This window comes from Myotis myotis, unplaced genomic scaffold, assembly GCF_014108235.1.
Source record: "Myotis myotis isolate mMyoMyo1 unplaced genomic scaffold, mMyoMyo1.p scaffold_m19_p_7, whole genome shotgun sequence".
NCBI lineage: Eukaryota > Metazoa > Chordata > Mammalia > Chiroptera > Vespertilionidae > Myotis > Myotis myotis.
The window spans coordinates 39,378,358-39,405,843 of record NW_023416379.1 but is presented as its reverse complement, the minus strand read 5'-3'; the positions used below and the strand labels follow the sequence as shown (position 1 = coordinate 39,405,843).

The 27,486-nt window shown below is 39.8% G+C and overlaps 1 protein-coding gene and 1 pseudogene across 3 annotated transcripts in view; both read right to left on the bottom strand.

The window, feature by feature from the left end:
- The window catches only part of PDSS2 (decaprenyl diphosphate synthase subunit 2), a 245,723-nt gene that overhangs the window by 18,740 nt on the left and 199,497 nt on the right, over positions 1-27,486 (bottom strand). For all 3 annotated transcript variants that reach the window (XM_036317452.1, XM_036317453.1, XM_036317454.1), the window contains one exon: positions 5,167-5,199. In XM_036317452.1, the coding sequence (XP_036173345.1) occupies positions 5,167-5,199 (33 nt within the window). The remainder of the gene's footprint in view (positions 1-5,166; positions 5,200-27,486) is intronic.
- Positions 23,198-23,484, bottom strand: LOC118660249 (annotated as a pseudogene).

Sequence of the window (27,486 nt, the reverse complement as noted above, 5' to 3'; positions counted from 1 at the left end):
TCCATCCTAGGCACTTGTGAAAGACGAGCAGGAGGCCTCTTCAGTGCTGACAGGCTGTGGCTCTGACCAAGTGACATTTACAGATATCTGCAGCAATTATAAAAAGGAAATTAGGAAAAGCCTGCGTCTCTGTGATGGAGATATTTAAGCAAGCCATTCTGAATGTGTTAAAAAATTAAAATTGTAGAAAGCCAAACCATAGGTGCCATGTTTTGCCTGAAGTGGTAAAAATACCATCTGCCCAGTCTTTTAGCAGCATGCTTATGTCACGTAGCAGTAGGCTAAACTACAGGCATACGCTCGGCTCCAGCTGGGGGAAATACACAGACGCTGTAGATGTTTTTCTAAGCAAGAGCAGGCAACATAGTCCCTTTCCTTCAGACATATATGTTAGGTACCATAGCAAACTGAGTGCGACTGTGGTCCGAGGAGCTCAGGCAGCAGTCCCAGCACACGGCCACAGATTCCTGCAGTTCTGGAGGTGGCGCTCTCCCCTCTAGCACTGAACTGAATCACTAGAGCTTAACCTTGGGGCCAGAAGCCTCCACAACCAGGCTGCAGACCAATCACTGTAATTAAGGTCCCCATGGCATTGTGCATATGAGCAAAACTGGTAGCACCAGCTTCTTGGTCACAATTCACTCCTGGTAATTACATTCTGTCTAATAAAACTCCTCCTGCAGTTTTAACTAGGTAAGTAAGATGTTTCTTGTTTTTCCATTTTAGAAGCTACTGGATAGAATCACCTTACAGTTAAGCAGCTGCCTTCCCTGCCCAGCCCCCAGAGGGACGAGTTTCAGTCGTGGGTAGAGGACGCCTGTGCTTGTGTTAACCACCTTACCGAGGCAGGAGAGACTTAATGAATTAATAGTTGTCGAGGGCTTTGATATCTTAAGATGAAAGGCACTGCAGCCGTGCAAAGCATTCATATCCAGACTCTACTGCAACAGGAACTCAATTAAAAAGTAATTCAATTTCTTATTTGAGTGTTTGAATACAGACCACTGTTTTGCTGAATGTGACAGACATCCTACAGATCCAGCTGAGGCTGATTTTGAAGCTATGGCCTCTTCTGCCCTTTTTCCTTCTGCCTCGCCATTCTGAGACTGACTAAATCTGAGGTGGCATCTTTAGCCACAGAGCACCCGGACAAAATAATTTCCTATGGCTCTTGAAATCTTATTTTTCAGATAAAATTTGGCTTTTGAGTAAATACTCACAACTTGGCAATAAAGAATTTCCAGCTACAGATAAATTTCATGACGGTCTCCAGAAATAGCCACTAAGTTTCCAATGTAGTTTTACAGATAAACCCACCAGGGAAGCCCCAAGTCACGAGGCATGGTGCCTGTAATAGTCAGTATGAGCACTGTGACCACACAGAACGAGATGAGTAGAACTGAGGTCATGATGAGTATACGGCATAAGAGAATACGCAAGCTGCATCCTGCCAACATCTCCTCCATACTTAGTAGAGATGGATATAATCTATCTTCCCCGTGGTACTTGGGTTTAGGTCGGTGTAAGGATGAGAGGTCTGGATTAATTACCTAGATAGTTATGTCCTTAACTATCAGACTACTGCCATATATTCCAGGTGGCGGGTTTCTGTTTACTGCATGAGATACATGGTCACTGGGCACTTGGGAAGGTAAACTTAGGGTTACTGAACATTGGAACGGACTGTGTTGTATAGTCAATATACTGTTAAAAAGGCTAATTTGAGTCTACAATTGATTCCAGACCTCTTGCAGTGTCCTGCACTTCTGGCATAACTCTGATGCAACACTCATCCAACGCATTTATCAAGCACTCCTATATGTAAGCCAGTGTTGGACACAGGTGATGCAACCAGGAACAAAGAACCACCCTGTGCCTTGCCTGCAGGGCTCTATAGTCTAGTAGGAGAAAGAAAGAAAGAAGCACCTAAATAAAAATAAAAAATGTTAAGAAGGAAAATAAAATAGAGCAAATGGGGAGTGGCTACTTAAGATAGGGAGGTCTGAGTCCAGGAAGTGTGTGATGGAGAGGCCTGTGTCAGTCTTGTTCATGGTGGGAGTCAGCACCCGCACAGTGCGGCACACATATTAAATGTCAAATACATAGCGACTGGGTGGACGAGTGGATAAAGGAATGAATCTGGACTGCAGAAATATACAAGATAAGAATGCACCCCCCCTCCCCGAATGTCTCCTCTCAAATTTGGAATGGGCCTACAGAATAAAACAGCACTACTTTAAATTGCTCGTTTTATACTAAAGAAAGTGAGGGAAGACTGAAAGGGTCAAGTGATTGATACCGGATTTTTGTTGTTGTTAATCCTCACCTGAGGATATTTTTTCCCATTAATTTATTTTTATTTTTTATTTTTTTAGAGAGAGTGGAAGGGACCGGGAGAGAAATATTGATGTGAGAGAGACACATTGATCAATTGACTCCTGCACGTGCCCCTAAGTATGTGCAGGAGTCATGAAACCTGGGACCCTTCAGTCTGCAGGCCAACACTCTATCCACTGAGCCAAACTGGTTAGGGCTGATATCAGATTTTGCAATGAGTTGGTGGCAGAGCTCAGTCCTGGGGTGTTTCATCTGTGCACCCTATTTTTTTTATTTTTTTCAAACTTCTTCCATTGTCATGTGCTTCTGCAATAAGAAACCCTAAAGGAGTTCTTTGAGTCATAAATAAGCAGCAATGATCAATAGTTACTCGATTGCTTTACTTTTTGGTTCATAAGTTAGCTTTCTTTTACTATCACAGTAAAATCCCAGCCTTTATCTCCCAACTAATTTATTACAACCTTTCTCAGCAACCTTCTCAATCTACTTAATACCTGCAACAGATGTCAAAAGCTTTCCTTTCTTCTCTAAGATAAAAAACCCTATATCAGATTTTCTCCTGAACTAACTTCATGTGCCTTCTATTTTCTCACTCACTCACTCACTCACTCACTCACTCACTCACACACCAAGTGTACAAAGGCAAATAAGACACTGTCCCTGCCCTCTGAGAGCTCACAGGCCATGATCTGTCTCATAAGTGGATCATGATAACAGTTAAGTGCAGTGACTGAGACCCACAATGTACAGAAGAACGGAGGAAAGCACCTACTCCAGCCTGGGCAACCAGGGAGGACTTGCTGCAGCACATGATCCTAAATTAAGCCATACAGGAGGACAGGAGGGGCCCGATAAAGGGGAAAGGGCATTATGAGCAGAGGGGCCAGTATGAAGAACAGAAACTGCACATTTTATGTAATTTGGTGCTGCTGGAGCACAGGGTAGAAGGAGAAGAAGCCGGAGAGTCCCTCTCGGGGGTGTGATCACAGAGCTTTATATGCCAATCTAGCAAGCTTTGAAACTGCTTTACAGACAACATGAAGCTAACGAAGGGTTTTAAGATGGAGTGCGAAATTGTCGGATTTGTGGTTTTGACATTCTGAGTACTAATGGATTTGTGGGGACAAGGGAGAGGCTGGGAGACCAGTTAGTAGGTTTTCCAGTAGTTCAGATGAAGGGACTTACATTGAGCAATGGCTGAAAGATCAAGATGGGTTAGATTCAAGATAATTTAGGACATAAAATTGGCATGACTTGGTCATGGAATATAGGGTGAGGAAGTAGGAGCACTCAGGGTGACTTCTAAGTTTCTCATATGGTTGACTGGTGGGATGATAGTGCCAACAACAGGAGAAAGAAAAGTAACAAGGACCAGAGATATAACACTAAAAGTGGACCCTAATGGACACTATGGACTTGGGATGATAATGATGTGTCAATGTAAGTTCATTGTAACAGATGTACTAGTACCACTCTGGAGAATATTGATAGTGGGGAGGCTGTGCCTGTGTGTGGATGGGTGGGAACTCTATACTTTTTGCTCAATTTTGATGTGAACCTAAAGCTGCTCTAAAAAATAAAATCTATTAAAAAAAAAAAAAAAGACCAGAGATGTCAGGGAAGGTACTGAGTTCCATTTAAGCATTGAGCTCCTTTGCCTGTGGGAGACCCAAGAGGATATGTCCACAACTCACATTTGGGTATCTGGTAAGACTCAAGCAAACATCTAAGACAAAGTGACAGATATGGAAGTTCTCAAGTTAGAGGTGCTCCTATTATCTAATTTTCTTGAGAAACAGAGAAAAGGAGGGACTGCATTTCAGGCAAGGAAAGGAGTTAGAGAAAAGGCGTAAACCTGGGGTGGCCAGGAGAGCACAGGGTTCCGGTCAGCCCTGAGAACGCTGTGGGTTTCAGCTGTTTCCCCTGCAAGCAGAACCCTTCCAGGTCGTATTTCTCCCTCCCTGTCTCTGGAGTGCAGGTGTGCTCACACCCTGGATATTCCTGCTGTTGAATAAACCAGATGGTTAACATGTTCCTTTAGCCCAGCAGCTACATGCATCCCACACACCTGCTAAAATGTTCCATTTGCCCCTGAGGGGAAAACAGAATGCGACCCATGTGTGTTCCCAGGCTTCACTGGTAAGCTGAAATCTGAACTCCCCAAAGCAATTTTCAACCAAGGACGTGTGTCAGATTATCTGCAGCACCTTCTCTCAAACCCTTCCTCCTGCCCCTGCCCCGCTCTTCCCACCAGGGGATTCTGACCTCGGTGAAAGAGGGGGTGATGCAATGGTTACCTAGGCATGTGTGTTTTCAAGAACTCCACAGGTGATGTGAGAAATACTGCCTTCAGGAGCCCAAGTCTGCCCTGTTTGGTGCTTCCTAGGTATGATCTGATGGCATAACAGCTTTTTCCCATCCACTGGCCAAAGGCATCTTTCCAGCAATGCTTCCTGGTCTTACTTACCTTGTTTATTTTTTTTCTTCATAGCACTTATACCCATCTGGCATTATATTATGTATCCATTTAGTTTTTTTCATTAGTTATCTGTCTCCCCCACTAGATTGTAAATGTCCAGAAAGGAAAGACTGGACCTGATTCACTGTTGTATTCCCCACACCTTCCCTGTTGTCCGGAATGAAGCAGGCGCTTAGTAAATAAACTTATTGTTGAATGAATCTTGCTTCACCTACTAATGCCTGTTACTTAACAGGGAATGTCTCTCAGCTTTGAATGTGATGGTTCTTTTGACCTTTCAAATATAAACAGAAAAACAAACACCAAACTGAAATGTATAAAACTGTGTGCTATAAATAAAATTTACCTACCTTAGCATAGTCTAATCTTCCTTTCTCTTGAGCCTACAATAGAAAAGGGAAATATTAATTCATCAGTTCTTTAAAAATTTAGTATATATGTATATACTTCAGTAGGTAGTCTACATATAAGACATTCAAACATAGTGAAAACTTGAGAGAACAGCACAATGAGCACACATATATGATCTACCTGGATTTGACAGTAGCAGACAAGACTCTTCACGCCTTCCTGCTTTAGCACACATCTTGTAAGCATAAAACATCTCATACTAGTACATAACCACAGGTCCATTCTCAAAGTAACAATAATGACATACCACCTAACATACAACTCCATATTCAAATTTCTCCAATTGACCCTAGAATACTTTTCATAGCTTTATTTTTTTAACCCAAAGCAGAATTAGTCAAGGTTCACACATTGCATTATTGCATTTTTAAAAAAAACTTTATTTTTATTCTTGACACTATTACAGGTAAACCTACCTCCCCCCAACTCCCCCCGCCCCGCCGCTTTGCACATTTCCACCCAGCCCCCTTCCCTCTGTCCCTCACTCTGTTGCCTGTGTCTATGGATTATGCATATATGCTTTTTGGCTAATCTCTCACCTTCTTTCCTCCAGTCCTCCTACCCCCTTTCCCCTCTAACTTCTGTCAGTCTGTTCCATGTATCCATGCCTCTGGTCTCATTTTGTTCATCCGTTTATTAGATTCCATATACAAGTGAGATCATATGGTATTTGTCTTTCTCTGAATGACTTATTTCACTTAGCATAATAATCAGCAGGTCCATCCATGCTGTCACAAAAGGTAAAAGTTCCCTTTATAAAATTATTTTTTATTTTTTAAATATTTTTATTGATTTCAAAGAGGAAGGGAAAGGGAGAGATAGAAACATCAATGATGAGAGAGAATCATTGATCAGCTGCCTTCTGCACACCCCGCACTGGGGATCAAGCCCATAACTCAGGGCTTGGCCGGAATCGAACCCAGGACCCTTCAGTCCACAGGCTGATGCTCTATCCACTGAGCCAAACCAACTAGGGCAAAAAGTTCCCTTTTTATGGCTGTGTAGTATTCCATGTGTAAATGTACCACAGCTTTTTCTATCCACTCCACTGATGGGCACATGTGCTGCTTCCAGATCGTGGCTGTTGTAAATAACACTGCTATGAACGCAAGGTGGTATTCTTGTGCACCCTTTCTGATTAGGGTTTCAGATTCTTAGAATACATTCCCAGAAGTGGGATCACTGGTCAAAAGGACGTTTCATTTTTAATTATTTGAGAAGCTCCATATTGTTTTCCACTGTGGCTGCACCAGTCTACATGCCCACCAACAGTGCATGAGTATTCCCTTTTCTCCACATCCTCACCAGCACTTGTTTGTTGATTTATTGATGACAGCCATTCTGGCAGGTGTGAGGTGATATCTCACTATGGTTTTAATTTGCATCTCTCTTATGATTTGTGACACTGAACATTTTTTGTTTTTTCCATATGTTTATTAGCCATCTGTACATCCACTTTGGAGAATTATCTACTCAGGTCCTTTGCCCATTCTTTAATGGGATTGTCTTCCTGGTGTTGAGCTGTATGAGTTCTTTGTATACTAGTATTTTGGAAATTTACCCCTTATCAGATGTATTGTTGGCAAATATTTTCTCCCATCCAGTGGGTTCCCTTTTCATTTTGTTGATGGTTTCTTTTGCTGTTCAGCTTTTTAGTTTGATGTAATCCCATTTGTTTATTTTTTCCTTTGTTTCTCTTGCTCTAGGAGATATATAAACAAAAATATTGCTACAAGGGATATCTGGACTTTACTACCTATGTTTTCTTCTAGGATTTTTATGGTTTTGCAATTACATTTAAGTCTTTAATCCATTTTGAGTTTATTCTTGTGTATAATGTAAGTTGGTGGTCTAGTTTCATTTTTTTGCATGTATCTGTCCAATTTTTCCAACACCATTTATTGAAGAAACTGTCTTTATTCTATTGCATGCTCTTGCCTCCTTTGTCAAATATTAATTGACTATAAAGATGTGGGTTGATTTTTGGGCTCTCTGTTCTGTTCCATTGATATATATGCCTATTCTTATACAGTATTAGAGGCCTGATGCACGAAATTCATGCAAGAGTAGGCCTTCCCTCCCCTGGCTGCCAGCACCGGCTTCCCTCTGGCACCCAGGACCCAGGCTTCCCTCCAGCTGCCGGCAGGCACCCAGGGACCCGGGCTTCCCTCACAGCCCCAGCTTTGTCTGGAAGGTCGTCTGGTTAATTAGCATATTACACTTTTATTATTATAGATGCCAGTACCAGGCTGTTTTGATTTCGATGGCCTTGTAATATAGTTTGATATCAGGTATTGTGACACCTCCAACTTTGTTCTTTCTCAGGATTGCTGAAGCTACTAGGATCTTTCTTGGTTGCATATACATTTTTGGAATATTTGTTCTAGGTCTGTGATATGCTAGTGCGATTTTACTAGGAATTGTGCTGAATCTTTGCTTTGGGTAGCATGGACATTTTAATGATGTTCATTCTTCCAATTCATGAACATGGTATATGCTTCCGCTTATTTGTCTCTTCTTCTATTTCCTTTTTAAATGTCCTATAGTTTTTCTGAATATAGGTCTTTTACCTCCTTGGTTAAATTTATTATTTTTTGTTGTTGCATGCATTTGGTTTTAATGTCTAGGTTAAATCTACACTAGTTCCTCTCCATTTTTCATGACATGAAAATAAAAACTATTAACTTTTTTCATAAAAATCATTGACTTTTTGAAGAGACCAGGGCAGCTGTCTTATAAAAATGTCTTTTGGGATTTGTCATATTATTCTACATTGTGTCATTTAACTTGTCCCAATTTGCTTGAAAACTGGAAGCTGGGCCCGAGGAAACTTGCTTAGGTTTAGGTTAAGCATTTTTGGCACGAACACTTTATGTGGACTTTTATGTACTTCACATTGCATCAATTCAGGAGGCACAGTGTCAGAGAGAGAACGAGGTTTATAACCTTGGTCCTGACTCTTATTGCTTCTTTACAATCTTTTAAAAATTTATCCAATATGCCTGTATTAAATATTAACACCATCACAAACCACTTTAATTTAAAATTGTGACTAAAACATTTTCTTAATTTTTTTTAATTTTTATTGATTTCAGACAGAAAGGGAGAGGGAGATAGAAACATCAATGATGAGAGAGAATCATTGATTGGCTGCCACTGGGGATCGAGTCTGAAACCTGGGCATGTGCGCCCTGACCAGGAATTGAACCATGACCTTCCAGTTCATAGGTTGATGTTCAACCACTGAGCCACACCAGCCGGGCCTTCTCCTTATCTCTTGCTGATTAGTATGAATTGCTCAGGCACAGCACTTTTTTGTTGTTAACCCTCACCTGAGGATATTTTCCCATTGATTTTTAGAGAGAGTGGAAGAGAGAGGGAAAGACAGACAGAAATATCAATGTGAGAGAAACACATCGGCTGGTTGCCTCCTGCACAGCCCAGCCAGGGGCCTGGGCCGGGGAGGAGCCTGCAACCGAGGTACATGCCCTTGAACAAGATTGAACCCAGGACCCTTTGGTCCACAGGCTGACACTCTATCCACTAAGCCAAACCAGGTAGGGATTAAATGATGCAGAATCATTCCTATTCTCAAACTCATTCCTGCAAACATCTGTCATCTCACGACTTTTAATTTTGTTTCTGTTCTAACAGCTCCCTTCATTCTAGGTCTTTCAATATTCTCATGTTAAAAGTGTTGAAAGTTAAGAAGTTGAGGAGCTTTTTTGTGTCTTGAGATTTCAGGCTAAGTGTGGAGAAACTATATAATTTATGACAACTTAGGTGGACTTTTCCTTCTGGGGGCACTGAGCCATTTCCCAATTTGTCTCATGAAAATGAAAATCAACAGTGTTTCTTCAGGTGGTGAAAGTGAACCTAATGCTGTTTATAAATCAGGACCTCTAGAATAGTCCTATTATAAATTCTTATAAAACCACCTTTTTCATCACATACTTTGCTTATAAACTAATCATCTTAGAGAATTCTATTATCTGGAAGTATTGGTGCTTAATTAATCCCAAGCTATTTTCAAACTCTCATTTTATTTGTGTTCTTAGCGTGGCCACCACCCTTTCACCCAGAGATACACTTTGCTGGTGAGGATGACAGAGAAACCCCATGTATGTAATCCATGTGTGTTCAGTATCAGCTCTTAAATGTTTTGGAAGCTGAGAGATTAGAAGGCTACATAGAAATGGCAGCCTGATCACCACAGCCATTACAACCTGAGCAGACTGATAGGTAGCTCACCCGAATGACCTTTCTAAAATAACAAAACATTTTTATCGATTTTAGAGAGGAAAATAGAGGGAGATAGAAACATCCATGAGTAATATTTCTCATGAAGCATTGTCTATTCCATTTCTTTTTGTAAAATAGCTGATTTGGGAGGGGCTATAGTTTCTATTTCTCCTGATGGGTGAAACAGAATGCAGTAATTCCATTCACTAAATAACTACCCATTGTGCAGTTACTAGGCTTAGGCACCGGAGGCACAGCCATGAACAGCACAGACGAAGATCTCTGCCTCCTGGAGCTTACACTCCAGGGGGCTGCACAGCCTTTAGACAGGCTTCGCATACAATTTCCCTTAGAACCAATGCTCCATGAGTAGGCAAGTTTCTCCCCTCCTCACTATGTATGTCATGTCTGAATCAGTGCTAACATACATAGCTGGTCAACAATACCTGGTGAATGAATGAACAGAGGGATGGATGCTTTTTCTTTATATGTGTTGGTTATGTACTATCTATTCAGGAAACTTACAAAGCAAAGTTCACTTTACTCACTCTTAGTTCTAGGAAAGCTGGGTGTTCAGGTTCAGAGCCAGTAAGTATGTAGCAAATGTGGAGCCACTGGATGTGTCTTACAAATATTTTTTTATCCATATTGAACATTATCACATTTTCACTTTAGTACCCAGCTTCTAAGTAGACTAAGGAAGGGAACCTATAGAAAATAAAGAATTCATGAAAATCAAGTGTAAAATAGAGAAGAATGAGCTCGTAGCCTTCTCACAGAGGCAGTGGTTTAGTGTAATTAAGTGACTCAACTTGAAGGCAGTATGTTAAAGTGAAGAGAGCCGAGAATGGAAGTCAGGCGCCCTCAGATTTCAACATGACATCACAAAGCCTCTGGTGTTAAGTAGGTCTTGTCTACAGAGGAAAGCAAGTGGCCTAAGACCTTATCTGTGACCACTCCAGGAGGCACTGTGACCTGGGAGGGTGGGTTTGCTGGGAGACAGGAAATATGGTTCATATGGTCCATAATATGTTAACACCTTGGATAATTTAAAAAATTTTATGTGGGCCTTTATTTTCTTATCTGTAAATAAGAGTTCTGGTTTTTTTGGAAGATGGCGGCGGTATAGGCAGACGCGTCCCAGGTCGTGTCCCTGAGCAAATGGAGTGAGCAGCTGAAACTAGTAACATCCACCCCGAATTGGCGAAATTCCTCAGCTGGCGAGACGGTTTACAGCCGGGAAGAGCAGAACTCCCCTGGAAAGGTAAAAAAACCAGGGATTTGGGCAGGAAAGTTTGCCACACCTCTGAGCCCAGAGAGTCGGAGGGAGACCGCGTGGCAGACAGCCGCGTCCCTTGGGACAGGCAGAGCCCCTGACGGGGGAAAGGAGAACTGCGGGATTCCTGGCGCCGCCGGGGGAATTGAGAGCTGGGTCTGTGATCACAGAGGACTGAGCCTAAAGGGGGCAGCCTGAAGAGCTGACCAGACCATGCAGTCCTGGTAAGAGAAGAAGCTTACAGAAACCAAGCCTTCCCCGTTTCCGGGGAAGCGTTTGTTGTCCGGCCGGTGTTTGTTTGTTTGTTTTCACTGAATCCTGTTCATGGGACATTTTGGATACAGACACTCACCTGTGCTGAAGAGAGGGATAGTGTGCGGAGGAGTGGAATCTGGGGAGAGACTGAGGAGAGAAGGGGGACAGGAAGAGGTGGCAGCGAATTGAGTGCTGAGACACCCCCGAGCCCAGGGCTGAGGCAGCCATTCTTTCCGGAGAGTGAGACTCCTCCCCCAACCCCCAGGCAAGGAACACAGCCACACCCAGATTCCACCCTGTAGGAGATCAAGGATTAAAATAACCTGATCAGTCCCTGGGAGTTAACAGGGTCTGGCCTATAGAGGGATTTTCAATCCCAGCAACAACACAGCACTGATAACTCTTACGCAGCCAGCTCTGGGCAGTGAACTTCCACTGGACAGAGAGGCCCTATAGCCTCAGAGGCCAACCCCAGAACACTGCCACCCAGAGGCTGACCCACAAACTGACTCTTTGCTAAACACAAAATAAGGCAGTCTGGGAAACAAATGCGGCTTGCTTTAAAATAAGGACTGTGGTTTATAACACAGAGAAACAGTGTATCGCAGGGAAACTCAACACTCTCCTGAATACCTGGCAGGTCTAAGGCGAGCCACACTGAAGAATAGAAGAACCGAAGGACCTTCACTACTGCAATATTTTTTTTTTCTTTTTTCACCTTTTAACTAAGAAACCAATTTTTTTTCTCTTTTTTTTTCTTTTTTCTTTTCTTCTTCTTTTTTTTCTTTTTTTTATTTCTTCTTTTTTCCATCACCTGATTTTACCCTTTTAATTACTACCTTCTTATTTTTAACCAGTATTATTACTGCTACCATTTTACCATTTTTTTTTTAAAGTGCCATTTTATTTTCTCTTTATTTTATTTTGGGATTAGTGTTCTCCATTCTATTTTCATCGTTATATTATTGGTTGTTTCTAGTTTGCATTCATCTCCAGGGAGCTGTTGCTGGAATTTGTTGGGATTAATGGCTGTTCTATAGGAGTATTCTCCTCATATAAAAAAGTCTCTTCCCCTCTTCCACTTCATTCTCTCTTTTCGCTCTTTTTTTTTCTTTTCTTTTCTCGCTTTTATTTTCCCCCCTCCTTTTTCCCAATTTCATTTTTGCACTCCTTTTTTTGGTCCCTAATTTTCTTTTCTTTTTTCTCTTTTCTCTTTTTCTCTTCCTTCTTCCTTATCCCCTAATTCTCTTAATTCAGGTGGTCACCTTTATTTGGGGTTATTAATATCGTGAATATATTTGTGTATAGTGCCTGGTACGTGGTGCCTTGTTGTGTTGTATTTTGTGCCTTTAAATCAACGCAGCAGATCCAAGCAACAGCAACCTCCTGAGCACCACACCCTCTGCTGAGGAACAGCAGCTGTACGTGAAACCTTGCCCCACCAGCCAGAAGAGCCACCACAGCTGTGAACAGCACCCACCAGAGGAGCTGCTGCCAACTGAAGAGCAGCTGCTACCGCAACCGCCCGAAGAGCAACCACAGACCAAGGAGTCACTGCCACCAAGGGAGCAGCCACTGAACGACTCAACGTCTAGATATGTCAGCGAGATCAAACATGGGTAGACAAAGAAACCCCCAAAGGAAAGAGAAGGAGGACTCTCCAGAAAAGCAGCTAAGTAATACAGAGGCATGCAACATGACAGAAAAAGAATTCAGAATAAGGGTCCTAGAGTGCATAAACCGGATGGAGGAAAAAATCGACAACCTCTCCAAGAAGCTAGAAGAAACAGATGAAAAAATCAACAACTTAAGTAAGACCCAAGAAGAAATGAAGAGTGATATAGCTGCAATGAAAAACTCCATTGAAAGTATCAACAGTAGACTAGGAGAAGCGGAGGACCGAATTAGTGATTTAGAAGACAAGGAAGCAAAACACACCCAAAACGTACTGCAATTGGAGAAAAAAATGAAAAGACAGGAGGAGAGCCTAAGGGAGCTTTGGGACAACATGAAACGAAACAACATACGAATAATAGGGGTACCAGAACAACAGAAGGATGAACAAGGATTAGAAAACCTATTAGAAGAAATAATATCAGAAAACATCCCTGAGGTGGGGAAGAAAAAAGTCACACAAGCCCAGAGAGTCCCAAACAAGGTGAACCCAAAAAGACCCACACCAAGACACATCATAATTACCATGGCAAATGTTCAGGACAAAGAGAGAATCTTACAGGCTGCAAGAGAGAGACGGAAAGTTACATACAAGGGATCTCCCATTAGATTGTCAAATGATTTCTCAACAGAAACACATCAGGCCAGAAAAGAATGGACGGAAATTTACAAAGTGATGCAAAGCAAAGGACTGAATCCAAGAATACTCTATCCAGCAAGGCTATCATTCAAACTTGAAGGGGAAATAAGAAGCTTCACAGACAAAAAAAGGCTAAGGGAGTTTATCACCACCAAGCCAGCAATGCAAGGAATGCTAAAGGGACTGGTATAAAAAGAAGAAATAAAAAGCTCAGAAAGAAAACAGCCACACAAAAACAGAAATGCCTACAAACAAGTACCTTTCAATAATAACTTTAAACGTAAACGGACTAAATGCTCCAAACAAAAGACATCGAGTGGCTGAATGGATAAAAAAACATGACCCATACATCTGCTGTCTACAAGAAACCCACCTCATTAGAAGGGACTCACACAGACTGAAAGTGAAAGGATGGAAAAATATCTTTCAGGCAAATGGAAAGGAAAAGAAAGCTGGGGTAGCAATACTTATATCGGACAAAATAGACCTCAAAGTGAAGGCCATGACAAGAGATAAGGAAGGCCACTTCATAATACTAAAGGGATCAATACAACAAGAAGATATAACCCTGGTAAACATATATGCACCCAATGCAGGAGCACCCAAATTCATAAAAAAACTCCTGGAGGATATCAAAGGAGAGATCGACAACAATACAATCATTGTAGGGGACTTTAATACACCACTGACAGCACTGGATAAGTCTTCTAGACAAATAATCAGCAAAGATACAGCAATCCTAAATGACTCACTAGATCAGATGGACTTAATAGACATCTTCAGAACACTTCACCCGAAAGCCAGGGAATATACATTCTACTCAAATGCTCATAGGACATATTCAAAAATAGACCATATATTGGGTCACAAGCAAAGTATCCCCAAATTCAAGAAGATTGAAATCATAAAAAGCGTCTTCGCAGACCACGATGGCATAATATTAGAAATAAACTACAATAAAAACAACCCAAAATACTCAAACACCTGGAAGCTGAATAGCATGCTATTAAATATTGATTGGGTTACCAATGAAATCAAAGAAGAAATTCGAAACATCCTGGAAACTAATGACAATGAAAACACAACAATCCAAAACCTATGGGACACAATGAAAGCAGTCCTGAGAGGGAAGTTTATAGCTCTACAGGCCTATCTCAAAAAACAAGAAAAAATGGTAGTAAATCATCTAACTCTACAACTCAAAGAATTAGAAAGAGAGCAACAAGAAAACCCCAGAGTGAGCAGAAGGAAGGAGATAATAAAGATTAGAGCAGAAATAAATGACATAGAGACCAAAAAAACAATACAGAAAATCAATGAAACCAAGAGCTGGTTCTTTGAAAGGATAAACAAGATTGACAAACCTCTAGCCAGACTCACCAAGAAGCAAAGAGAGAGGACCCAAATAAACAAAATCAGAAACGATAGAGGCGAAATAACAACAGACCCCACAGAAATACAAATGATTGTTAAAAAATACTATGGACAGCTCTACTCCAACAAACTAGACAACCTGGAGGAAATGGACAAATTCATAGAAAAATACAACATTCCAAAACTCAATCAGGAAGAATCTAAAAATCTCAACAGGCCAATAACTATGGAAGAAATTGAAGCAGTCATCAAAAAGCTTCCAGCAAACAAAAGCCCAGGACCAGACGGCTTCACAGGGGAGTTTTACCAAACATTCAAGGGAGAACTGAAACCTATCCTCCTCAGACTACTACAAAAAATTCAAGAGGAAGGAACACTTCCAAGCTCATTCTATGAAGCCAGCATCACCCTAATACCAAAACCAGGTAAAGACAACACAATGAAAGAGAATTACAGGCCAATATCCCTCATGAACATAGATGCCAAAATCCTCAACAAAATCTTAGCAAATCGGATCCAGCAGTACATCAGAAAGATCATACACCATGACCAAGTAGGATTTATCCCAGGGATGCAAGGATGGTACAATATCCGCAAATCAATAAACGTGATACATCACATAAACAAATTGAAAGAAAAAAACCACATGGTCATATCAATTGATGCAGAAAAAGCATTTGACAAAATTCAACACCCATTTTTGATAAAAGCTCTCAGCAAGGTGGGAGTAGAAGGATCATACCTCAACATAATAAAAGCCATATATGACAGGCCCACAGCCAACATCATACTCAATGGACAAAAACTAATACCATTCCCCCTAAGAACAGGAACAAGACAGGGATGCCCCCTCTCACCACTCCTCTTCAACATAGTACTGGAAGTGTTAGCCATTGCAATTCGGCAAGAAGAAGAAATAAAAGGCATCCAAATTGGAAAAGAGGAAGTAAAACTGTCCTTATTTGCAGACGACATGATATTATACATACAAAACCCTAGAGACTCCATCAAAAAGCTACTGGACTTAATACATGAATTTGGCAATGTAGCAGGATACAAAATTAACCCCAAGAAATCCGAGGCATTTCTATACACCAATAGTGAACTTTCAGAAAGAGAGATTATAAAAACAATCCCGTTTACCATCGCACCAAAAAAATTAAGCTACCTAGGAATAAACTTAACTAAAGAGGTAAAAGACCTCTACTCAGAAAACTACAGGACGTTGAAAAATGATATAGAGGAAGACATAAACAGATGGAAGAACATACCGTGTTCATGGATTGGTAGAATCAACATCATTAAAATGTCCATACTACCCAAAGCAATCTATAAATTCAATGCACTTCCCATTAAAATACCAATGGCATACTTCAGAGATCTAGAACGAACTCTCCAAAAATTCATCTGGAATAAAAAAAGACCCCGAATAGCTGCAGCAATCCTGAAAAAGACCAAAGTAGGTGGGATCTCAATACCAGATATCAAGATGTATTACAAAGCCACTGTTCTCAAAACTGCCTGGTACTGGCACAAGAATAGGCATATAGATCAATGGAATAGAATAGAGAGCCCAGAAATCGGCCCGAACCAATATGCTCAATTAATATTTGACAAAGGAGGCAAGAACATACAATGGAGCCAAGATAGTCTCTTCAATAAATGGTGTTGGGAAAATTGGACAGATATATGCAAGAAAATGAAACTAGACCACCAACTTACACCATACACAAAAATAAACTCAAAATGGATAAAGGACTTAAATGTACGACAGGAAACCATAAAAATTCTAGAAGAATCCAAAGGCAACAAAATCTCAGACATATGCCGAAGCAATTTCTTCACTGATACAGCTCCTAGGGCACTTGAAACGAAAGAGAAAATGAACAAATGGGACTACATCAAAATAAAAAGCTTCTGCACAGCAAAAGAAACCATCAACAAAACAACGAGAAAACCCACTGTGTGGGAAAACATATTTGCCAATGTCATATCTGATAAGGGCCTAATCTCCAAAATTTATAGGGAACTCATACAACTTAACAAAAGGAAGATAAACAATCCAATCAAAAAATGGGCAAAGGACCTAAATAGACACCTTTCAAAAGAGGACATTCAGAAAGCCAAGAGACATATGAAAACATGCTCAAAGTCACTAATCATCCGAGAGATGCAAATCAAAACAACAATGAGGTACCATCTCACACCTGTCAGACTGGCTATCATCAACAAATCAACAAACGACAAGTGCTGGAGAGGATGTGGAGAAAAAGGAACACTTGTGCACTGCTGGTGGGAATGCAGACTGGTGCAGCCACTATGGAAGACAGTATGGAGTTTCCTTAAAAAACTGAAAATGGAACTCCCATTTGACCCTGTGATCCCACTTCTAGGAATATATCCCAAGAAACCAGAAACACCAATCAGAAAGGATATATGCACCCCTATGTTCATAGCAGCACAATTCACCATAGCTAAGATCTGGAAACAGCCTAAGTGCCCATCAGTAGATGAATGGATCAGAAAACTGTGGTACACCTACACGATGGAATACTATGCTGCTCTAAAAAGGAAGGAACTCTTACCATTTGCAACGTCATGGATGGAACTGGAGAGCATTATGCTAAGTGAAATAAGCCAGTCAATGAAGGAAAAATACCACATGATCTCACTCATTCATGGATAATAGAGACCATTATAAACTTTTGAACAATAATAGATACAGAGGCAGAGCTGCCTCAAACAGATTGTCAAACTGCAGCAGGAAGGCCGGGGAGGGTTGCGGGGCAGGAGGTAGGGGGGTAAGAGATCAACTAAAGGACTTGTATGCATGCATATAAGCATAACCAGTGGACATAAGACATTGGGGGATAGGGGAGGCTAGGGGACTGTCTAGGGCGGGGGGATAAAATGGACACATATGTAATACCCTTTGTAATACTTTAAGCAATAAAAATTAAAAAAAAAAAATTAAAAAAAAAAAAAAAAAAGAGTTCTGGACTGGACCAGACTAGATGTCCCCAAATGCTGGGCTCTCACAAACACTGGGCTGGCTGTAGCAGAATCGCTTGGGCAGCTTGTTAAAAATACAGATCCTCTGAATCCTGGCCCCAAGATTCCGATCCATTTGAGGATCACTGGTCCAATCTACATTTAATGTCCTTTTCGACTTGGGCTTCTGGATGCACCAGTGTTTACTTATAAAGGTTAAAAGAGAACAAACAACTTTATAAACTTCTTAAAGTCTCAAGGAAAATGGAGTGCTATAACTTCCCTTTTTCTGACACCTGCCACTTGTGTATATTTCTAGCAGAGCAAGATTTTATTAAAATAACTTTCTCACTGGGGACCAAAATAGGCCGATATAAAATAAACGCAGACTGTATTTCAACAGCAAGCAGTTCTGAACCTCTCCCTGCCACCCTGCTCATTGCCAGGAGCCTCAGTAAATTCTACCACACATGGCAATGCCCCAAGGGCTTCATGACTAGGGTCTATAAAACAGATTCACTCCTCTTTCTGCCCCCTGTAGGTGTGCTTCTTGTCAATCGAGGCCATGAGAAAAGAAAGTAATTTTTCCTAATCTTTAGCAGTTCACAGAAAATGTATGGTTTGAACCTTGTTTTATCTTAAAAACATGTGAAATGGGGGGTGAGGGGAGGGATCTGAAATGGCAGCAGAGTAGGTGGAAGCTATACTCACCTCCTCCCAGAACCAAACTGGAATTACAACTAAAATATAGAGCAACCAACCCAAATAACCAACTGAAGACTAGCTGAACAGAAGTCTTATAACCAAGGAGTCACAGAAGAAGCCACATGGCAAAAGGGGCTGGGCCTGCTCCCACAGGCAGTGGTTGAGATTCAAGAGGGATAACTCAGCTGCAAAAGTTTCCCCCTGAGAAGAGTGGGGTCTCAAACCCAAGACAGACTCCCCCCACCCAGAGCACCACAGCTGAGAAGAGGTGCCCACATTCTATCTGTCTGTAAAAATCAGCAGGGGCAGATTACAACTAATGAAATTGAAACATTAATAAAAACACTTCTAATAAACAGAAGTCCTGGACTGGATGGCTTCACAGGTAAATTTTACCAAATATTCAAAGAAGAACTAACACCTATCCTTCTCAAAGTATTACCAAAAATTTAAGAGGAGGGAAGGCTCCCAAGCTCATTTTACGAGGACAGCATTATCCTAATTTCAAAACCAGATAAAGACACCACAAAGAAAATTATAGGCCAGTATCCCTGATGAACACACATGCTAAAATCCTCAACAAAATATTAGCAAAACAGGTTTGATTCCTGGTCAGGGCACAGGCCCCAGGTTGCGGGCTCAATCCCCAGTGTGGGATGTGCAGGAGGCAGCTGATCAATGATTCTCTTTCATCATTGATGTTTCTATCTCTCTCTCTCTCTCCCTTCCTTTCTGAAATCAATAAAAATATACATAAAAAAATCTCAGCAAAGTGAGAACAGAGGGAGTATACCTCAACATAATAAAAGCCATGTATGACAAACCCACAGCCAACTTCATAATGAATGGGCAAAAATTAAAAGTGTTTCCCTTAAGATCAGGAACAAGAGAGGGATGTTGGCTTTTGCCACTCTCTTTTTTTGTTTTGTTAATTCTCATCCAAGAATATGTTTTCCATTGATTTTTAGAGAGATGGAGGGGGAGAGAGATATCGATGTGAGAGACATTGATTGGTTGCCTCCCACATGTGCCTCACTGGGGCCTGGGATTGAACCTGCAACTCAGGTATGTGCCCCTGACTGGGAATCGAACCCATGGCCCTTTGGTGCATGGGCTGATGCTCTAACCACTGAGCAAACAGGCCAGGGCCACCACTCTCTTTTCTAAAAAATATGTTTTTATTGATTTTTTTAGAGAGAGAGGAAAAGAGAGGGAGAGAGAAACATCAATGTGAGAGAGAAATATTGATCACCTGCCTCCTGTACACATCCCAACCAGGACTGAACCTGCAACCTGGGCATGTGCCCCTACTGAGAATTGAGCCAGAGACCTTTTGGTTCATGGGATGGCATTAAACCAACTAAGTCACACTGGCCAGGCCTTGCTTTCACTACTCTTATTCAACACTGTACTGGAAGTCCTAGCCACAGCAATCAGACAAGAAGAAATAAAAGGCAGCCAAATTGGAAAGGAAGAAGTAAAACTGTCATTATTTGAAGAGGACATGATACTGTATAGAGAGAACCTAAAGATTCCACCAAGAAACTACTAGAACTGATAAATGAATTCAGTAAAGTAGCAGGATACAAAATAAATATCCAGTAATCAGTTGCATTTTTATGCACTAATAATAAACTATAAGAAGGGGAAACTAAGAAAACAACCCCATTCACAATTGCTTCCAAATAATAAAGTACCATGGAATAAATTAACCAAGGATGTAAAAGACACATACTTGGAAAATTTTAAGACACTGAAGAAAGAAACTGAAGAAGATACAAATAAGTGAAAGCATACATTGTGTTCATGGATAAGAAGGCTTACCATTATTGAAATGTCCATACTACCCAAAGCAATCTATAGATTCAACACCATTCTTATCCAGATACCAATGGCCTATTTCACAGAACTTGAACAAATATTCAAAAAATTTATATGGAACCACAAAAGACCCCAAATAGCTTCACCTATCCTGAGAAAGAAGAAAGGATAAAGTTGGAGGAAGTAAACTATTAAACTGATATCAAACTACAAGGCCATAGCAATCAAAACAGTATGGTACTGGCATACAAACAGACATATAGATTAATGGAATGAAATAGAGAGCCAGAAATAAAGTCATGCCTTTATACTCAATATTTGACACAGGAGGCAAGAACATATAATGGCTTAAAAACAGTTTATTCAATAAATGGTGTTGGGAAAATTGGACAGACATGTGCAAGAAAATGAAACTAGACCACCTTCTTACATTGTGCACAAGAATATACTAAAAATAGGTTAAAGACTTAAATGTTAGACTTGAAACCATAAAAGTCCTGGAAAAAAATATAGGCAGTAAATCTCAGACATTTCTCATAGCAATATCTTTTCTGATATATCTTCTTGGGCAAAGGAAACACAAATAAAATGGACTACATCAAAGTAAAAGGGTTTTGCATAGCAAAGAAAATCATCAACAAAATGAAAAGATAACCCACTGAGTGGAAGGACATACTGGCCAATAATACATCTGGTAAGAGATTAATATCCAGAATTTATAAAATGCAACACCAAAAAAAAAAAAAAAAAAAATCCAAACAATCCAATTAAAAATGGGCAAAGGACCTGAATATACACTTCTCCAAAGAGAACATACAGAAGGCCAATAGACACATGAAAAGATGCTCACCATCACTAAGCATCAGAGAAATGCAAATTCAAACCACAATGAGATAGTACCTCACATGTGTCAGAATGGCTATCATCAATACATCAACAAACAACAAGTGCTGGTGAGGATGTGGAGAAAAGGGAACCTTTGTGCCCTGTTGGTGGGAATGCAGATTGGTGTAGCCATTGTGGAAAGTAGTATAAAGCTATCTCCCAAAATTAAAAATGGAACTGCCATTTGACTCAGTGATCACACTTCTGGGAATAAAACCTAAGAATCCTGAAACTCCAATCAGAAAGAATATACACATCCCTATGTTCATTGCAGCCTTATTTACAATAGCTAATATTTGGAAGCAGCCCAAGTGTCCATTGGTGGATGAGTAGATAAAACCGATGTGGTACTTTTACACAATGGAATACTACTTGTCTGTAAAAAAAGAAGGAAATCTTACCTTTTGTGATAGCACTTACGGACCTGGAGAGCACTATGCTAAGTGAAATAAGCCAGTCAGAGAAAGACAAGTACCATATGATTTCACTTATATGTGGAATCTAATGAACAAAATAAAGTAACAATCAAAATAAAAACAGACCTCATAGATACAGAGAATAGACTGACAGCTGTCACTGGGGAGGGAGGTTGGGTGGAAAAGGTGACGGGATTAAGCAAAAAACAAAACCAGCCCTAACCGGTTTGGCTCAGTGGATAGAGTGTCAGCCTGCGGACTCAAGGATCCCAGGTTCGATTCCGGTCAAGGGCATGTACCTTGGTTGCGGGCACATCCCCAGTAGGGAGTGTGCAGGAGGCAGCTGATTGATGTTTCTAACTTTCTATCCCTCTCCCTTCCTCTCTGTAAAAAATCAATAACATATATATTTAAAAACAAAAAAAACAAAAACAAAACCAAAACCAAAACTCATAGACACAGACAACAGCATGGTGATTACCACAGGGAAAGTGGGGCGGGGAGAGGTAGAAGAGGGTAAAGGGGGGATAAATTACTTGGGGTGGTGAACTCACAATACAATATACAGATGATATATTACAGAATTATACACCTGCACTTATATAAGTTTTATTAACCAATTCACCCTAATAAATTAAAAAACACGCAAAACGATATGAAGTAGACAAGATTGTGTGCCAGTGCTCATGACATTGGAGGCCTGCTCAGACAGCTACAGTGAGTACTGTAAAACAATATTCTATACAAAAGCAAAAAAAGCCAGCACTCTGAGAGGATGCACGGAGGGATTAATTCCAAACGTTCATACACCAGTCTCTGCAGACTGAGCCAGATAAATTCCCTGTTGGTTAGTAATGGATGTACAATGTGGTCTTTTATTTTAAGAAGCAAATGCTTTTTTATAAGTCAGGTAACAAAGAAGGATCAGATGACATAAATGAACTGTTTCCAGTTTCCACCTACTGTTATCTGGACTTGAAAGCTGGATATGGGGAAACCTTTTTCTAAAAGCAGAAAACTAATATTCCACAGCAGGGAGTGGAGAAATCCTTGAGACTGATCATCTCTATTACCATTTTATTTTTCCCCCATGCTATCCGCTATAGTCTTTTTAAAATTTTATTTTAAAGATTTTCTTCTTGAGCTTCCAATGAAAACGACTTTTCTCTCAAACTGTTTAGTTGAAAGAATATATTAAACACCCATTTGCCCTCCACCTAGATTAACCAATTGGTAGTATTTTGCCATATTTGCTTTCTCTCTATATGATCATTTGCTGAGTATATGAGAGTAAATGTAGACATCATGATGCCTCATCCCTTCAGCATTTATTTCCAAAGAACAAAATGATGTTCTACATAACCCAAGACATGATCACACCTTACAAGTGTAACATTTACTATAATATTTAAGATATAATCTATATTCAAAATTTCCAAGTCAACCAACAGTGTCCTTCAGAGCTGTTTTTGTCCCAATCGAAGATCAAATTAAAAATCATGTATTCCTAATGGATGTCATGGCTTTTTAATGTCTCCTCATCTACAACAGTCCACACACCACTACATTTTCTTTCATAATATTGACATTTTTGACAAATCTTTTTAAAATTCAAACACCATTCTGATCACTCATATTCCAAGAACTTTCAAATAATAAACCAAAAAGAAACAGATATTAAAGACTGATCTTCAAACACTATAGCCAAGGGTGCCACACTTGCCTATGATCTTGCTGACATAAAATCACATCCACACTTCAGTGTTCTCCAAACCATTCAGCAGAGCTTCCTTACCTGTGAGCTGACTGAAACTACCAGTTTGAGCACTATGACTATATTTTTCCAGCTCTGAATATCTGTAGGGATCTAAGCAGGGGTTGGCATAGTGCCAAAACGTGGTCAATCAAGGCTTCCATAAGTCACAGTAGCGTTTACTAGTGGGGCCTCTTCTGCAAGGTTATGGACAAATTGGGCCATGGTCCTAGGATGGAAAGTCTGTGGCCCTGACGGCCAGCTTTATGTCCAATATTGGCATTTAGTCCAGGTCAGTTGCTCTGCAGAATGTCCCTTATCTGGGATTTGTCTGATTGTTTTCTTATGATTAAAGCTTAAACATTCTGGCGAGGTAACTATACAGATGATGCTGTATACTTCTCTGTTACATCAGGAATTACACAATAGCAGTTTGTCTCATTATTGGAGAAACAGTTTGTTCAATGTATTTAATTTGTAATCGACAGGGTGCTTTGAGTCCATGTGAATACTTGGTTTCCTGTTTAATTAAAATATTATATTGGTGGCTGCAAAAAGAAAGACATTTAAAAGGTATTTTGCCTTGGCATAGGCAGAAATATAATTGGTTCCTTTAGAGAAAACAGGTCTTACTGAAAATAAACTCTCTGTACCTTTGCATTGGTATTAAGAGGTAGAGTTTATACATAAAAAGGAGGATTGTTAGGGGATAGCGAAGAATGGATTGGGTATAGTGTGAGAGGATTAAAAAGGTCACAAATCAGAAATCTACTCTATCTGCTAGTCCAGCAGGTGAAGTAGCCAGTGAGTTTTTTTTTGTTTGGTAGAAGAATCAGGTTCTCCAGTTACAGAGCTGGAAAGGTATTAGATTGCGAGTATGCATGTGTTATGTTCATACATACCAGCTTTGCCTAACCATCTCTGTCTCAACTTTTTGAATAAGAATAGTAGGATATCTAGGGACAAGTGAGTTACCCTAGCATTGGTAATATGCAGTTCACATAAGGTATTTTATGGCTGGTTATGACACTGTCAGAATGCCACAAGCCTAAGTGACATTTCGGTACTTTCAGAAATAACCAAGAAAATATCATAATTCTCATTTCTCTAGGTGACTTGTAATGGCAGCAGAAAACGAGAAGGATCATTAAAAATAAAGCTGCTGACCTGCAATAGCCCCTGGACTCCCCAAGAGAGTCAGAGCTCTGTGATTCCCGGGAAGATTCCACCTTCTTTTATTAGGGATCAAATGATAACTGAGTAATGACTTCACCTCCCTAGGGCGAATCATCATTCACTATCAGTATTTTTACCTGATCATTATTTTCCAGCAGCTACAAATTTAAATTTAAAATTAAGGTAGGGAGAAAGCTGTAGAATTTATATGGAGACATTGCCCAACAAATATTTTTCAGCTGTTTCAGGCCTGGTTAGTGCCCTAAATTGCCTCTTGTGAAAGAGTATGGTGTGTATGTGTGTGTATGTGTGCACCGATGGGCGTGATGGAAGAGGGCTAGCTAATCTTAAGATTTTTTTGGGGGAAAGAGAGAGTTGGAGAGGAGGTAACAGTGCTTGATATGAAAAATTCCAGAGGTGCTCTTCCTCCTAACTTCACAATGATGTTGAACACACCCATCTGAGAAGAGCAGGGAAGTTATTTCATATGTGAAAATAAGAAATCATAGGTGACTTCTACCTTCAGGAGCAAGACTTTTCTATTTCTCAATGTCAAAACAAGTATTAAGCTTCTAATAGAGATAAATATTTTTCTTATGATGCATCTCTTGCCTAAGAGACCTATTTCTTAGATTTATTTAAGAGCTGAAAGGGATCTTAGAAATGATCCAGTTCAAATGCCATCATTTTGCAGAAAATAATAAAAAAGACGTGAAAGGATGTGATAAAGGTTTTGCAGATGCTAGCAAAGCCCAAACTAGAACCCAGGTCTTCCAAATCCTGGTCCTCTATGGGCCATTTCCACTACACCAACTTGACTCTATTTAACAAAACGGGCTGCCATCAAGTATAGCTTACTCTGTGAAGACCACACCACACATAGTTTTTTTAAAAAAATATATCTTACTGATTTTTTACAGAGAGGAAGGGAGAGGGATAGTTAGAAACATCGATGAGAGAGAAACATCTATCAGCTGCCTCCTGCACACTCCCCCACTGGGGATGTGCCCCCAACCAAGGTACATGCCCTTGACCGGAATCGAACCTGGGACCCTTCAGTCCGCAGGCCGACCCTCTAACCACTGAGCCAAACCAGCCAGGGCCACACATACTTTTTGATAAATATTAATTGAATGACTACTCCAAGTAAGTCACTAAGCCAGGTACTATGAATAATTCAAAGGTTAATTCACTATTATCCTTAAGGATGCTGCAATAAAATTCAAAACGTGGGGGAGGAGAGGACTGCAAAAATGCAGAGGAGGCAAATTTCACGAAAAAATTGGAAAAGAGCACGAGAAAGGACTAGTTTGAGAATTAATATGAAACCTCCTTGAGATTTAGGATAGAATGTCTCTCTCAAGTGTTATGTAAATTGTGTTCCCTAACTCATTCACAGTGCTAGATCATTCTCTTATAGAGCTTTATATAAATATGAATATTATAATTTAGAAGATTAAAATAAACTTGTTAGGCATCTTCAATCTGAAGAATGTTGCCACTTGCATGACAGAAACTAACATTTATTTGCTTCAGATGAATGCATCCTCTCTCATCAGAGACCCTGTTCATGACTCAGACATGCAGATATAAGGAGAAGAGCCTGAAGTCAGTGGCTAAACACAGATGATTTGGAAAGGATATCCCTTTGAATTTAAATCAAGTTGGGGATACTGGTGTGGGAATATTTCACTAGCTGTTTAGGAAATCCTGGACTCTCGTGTTGTCTACATTGACAATTTAGCATGCTTACAAAGAAACTAAGAGTTAAATATGTTCCTTTTCTGTGAAGTTCCTTTAAAATTCATATCTATGCTACTCTTACATGTATATGTATATATATGAATAGTTGGTAGGGAGAGTTGGTAACTTTCATCGAACATATTTAGCTGTATTTTTTCAACCAAAATATAAATCTGTAATATATTCTAATGTAACTCAATTAGAGCTACTAACACCATCTGTATATATATTTGCAGTTCAGCTGTCAAAAAACACACAAATATACCCTAGTAATACAATATTCAATAGCCATGTGATATCCCAATTGTATGATACTTCATTTAACATTTTTCTATATTGAAATGCATCAATTTTCATGTTCTTCCTTTTAGAATTAGTATTTTACTATATTTTAATACGTAAGTCTTTGCCCAATCTCTGATATTTTTCCCCCGGTATAGATGACTAGAAGTAAAATCACTGTAATAAAGTATATAACATTTTAAAATAAAAGTTTTAAAATAAAACCAAATATATGTATATTATTTAAAAAGTCAAATAGTATAAGACTTTTAATAAAACTCCTAGCACTCTCCAGATTCTCTCTGTCCTGTGCCCCTCTCTTTGTTTCTTTTGCTGTTAATCTTCAAATATTGTCCCTCCTTGATTAAATTTTAGACATTATCTATTGATCCTACCATGAAAAAAATAATCACATTTCTTTTCTTTTTTCTTTTTGAGAAATCCACCTTTTATTTAAACAATTCCCAGCCAAGCTCAAAGCAATCCCACTTTGTAAATAATTTACATGGACAATTTAGGCAGAGGTAAGGGGTACCTGAATTTTAAGGAAAATGATCTTATCTCTTTCTTTTTAAAAAATTCTTTATTGTTTAAAGTATTACATAAGTCTCCTTTTTTTCCCCTCTTCATCAGATTATTTATTCACTTAATTCTTAGATTCACTTGTTGATAGATGCATATTTGTTGTTCATAATTTGTTCTTAAAGGACACCTTTCAGCATTTCATATAATACTGGTTTGGTGGTGATGAAGCTTTTCCTTATCTGTGAAGCTCTCTATCTGACCTTCAGTTCTGAATGATAGCTTTGCTGGATAAAGTAATCTTGGTTGTAGGTTCTTGGCATTCATCACTTTGAATATTTCTTGCCACTCCCTTCTGGCCTGCAAAGTTTCTGTTGAGAAATCAGCTGACAGTCGTATGGGTATTCCCTTGTAGGTAACTGAGTTTCTTTCTCTTGCTGCTTTTAAGATTCTCTCTTTGTCTTTTGCTCTTGGCATTTTAATTATGATGTGTCTTGGTGTGGT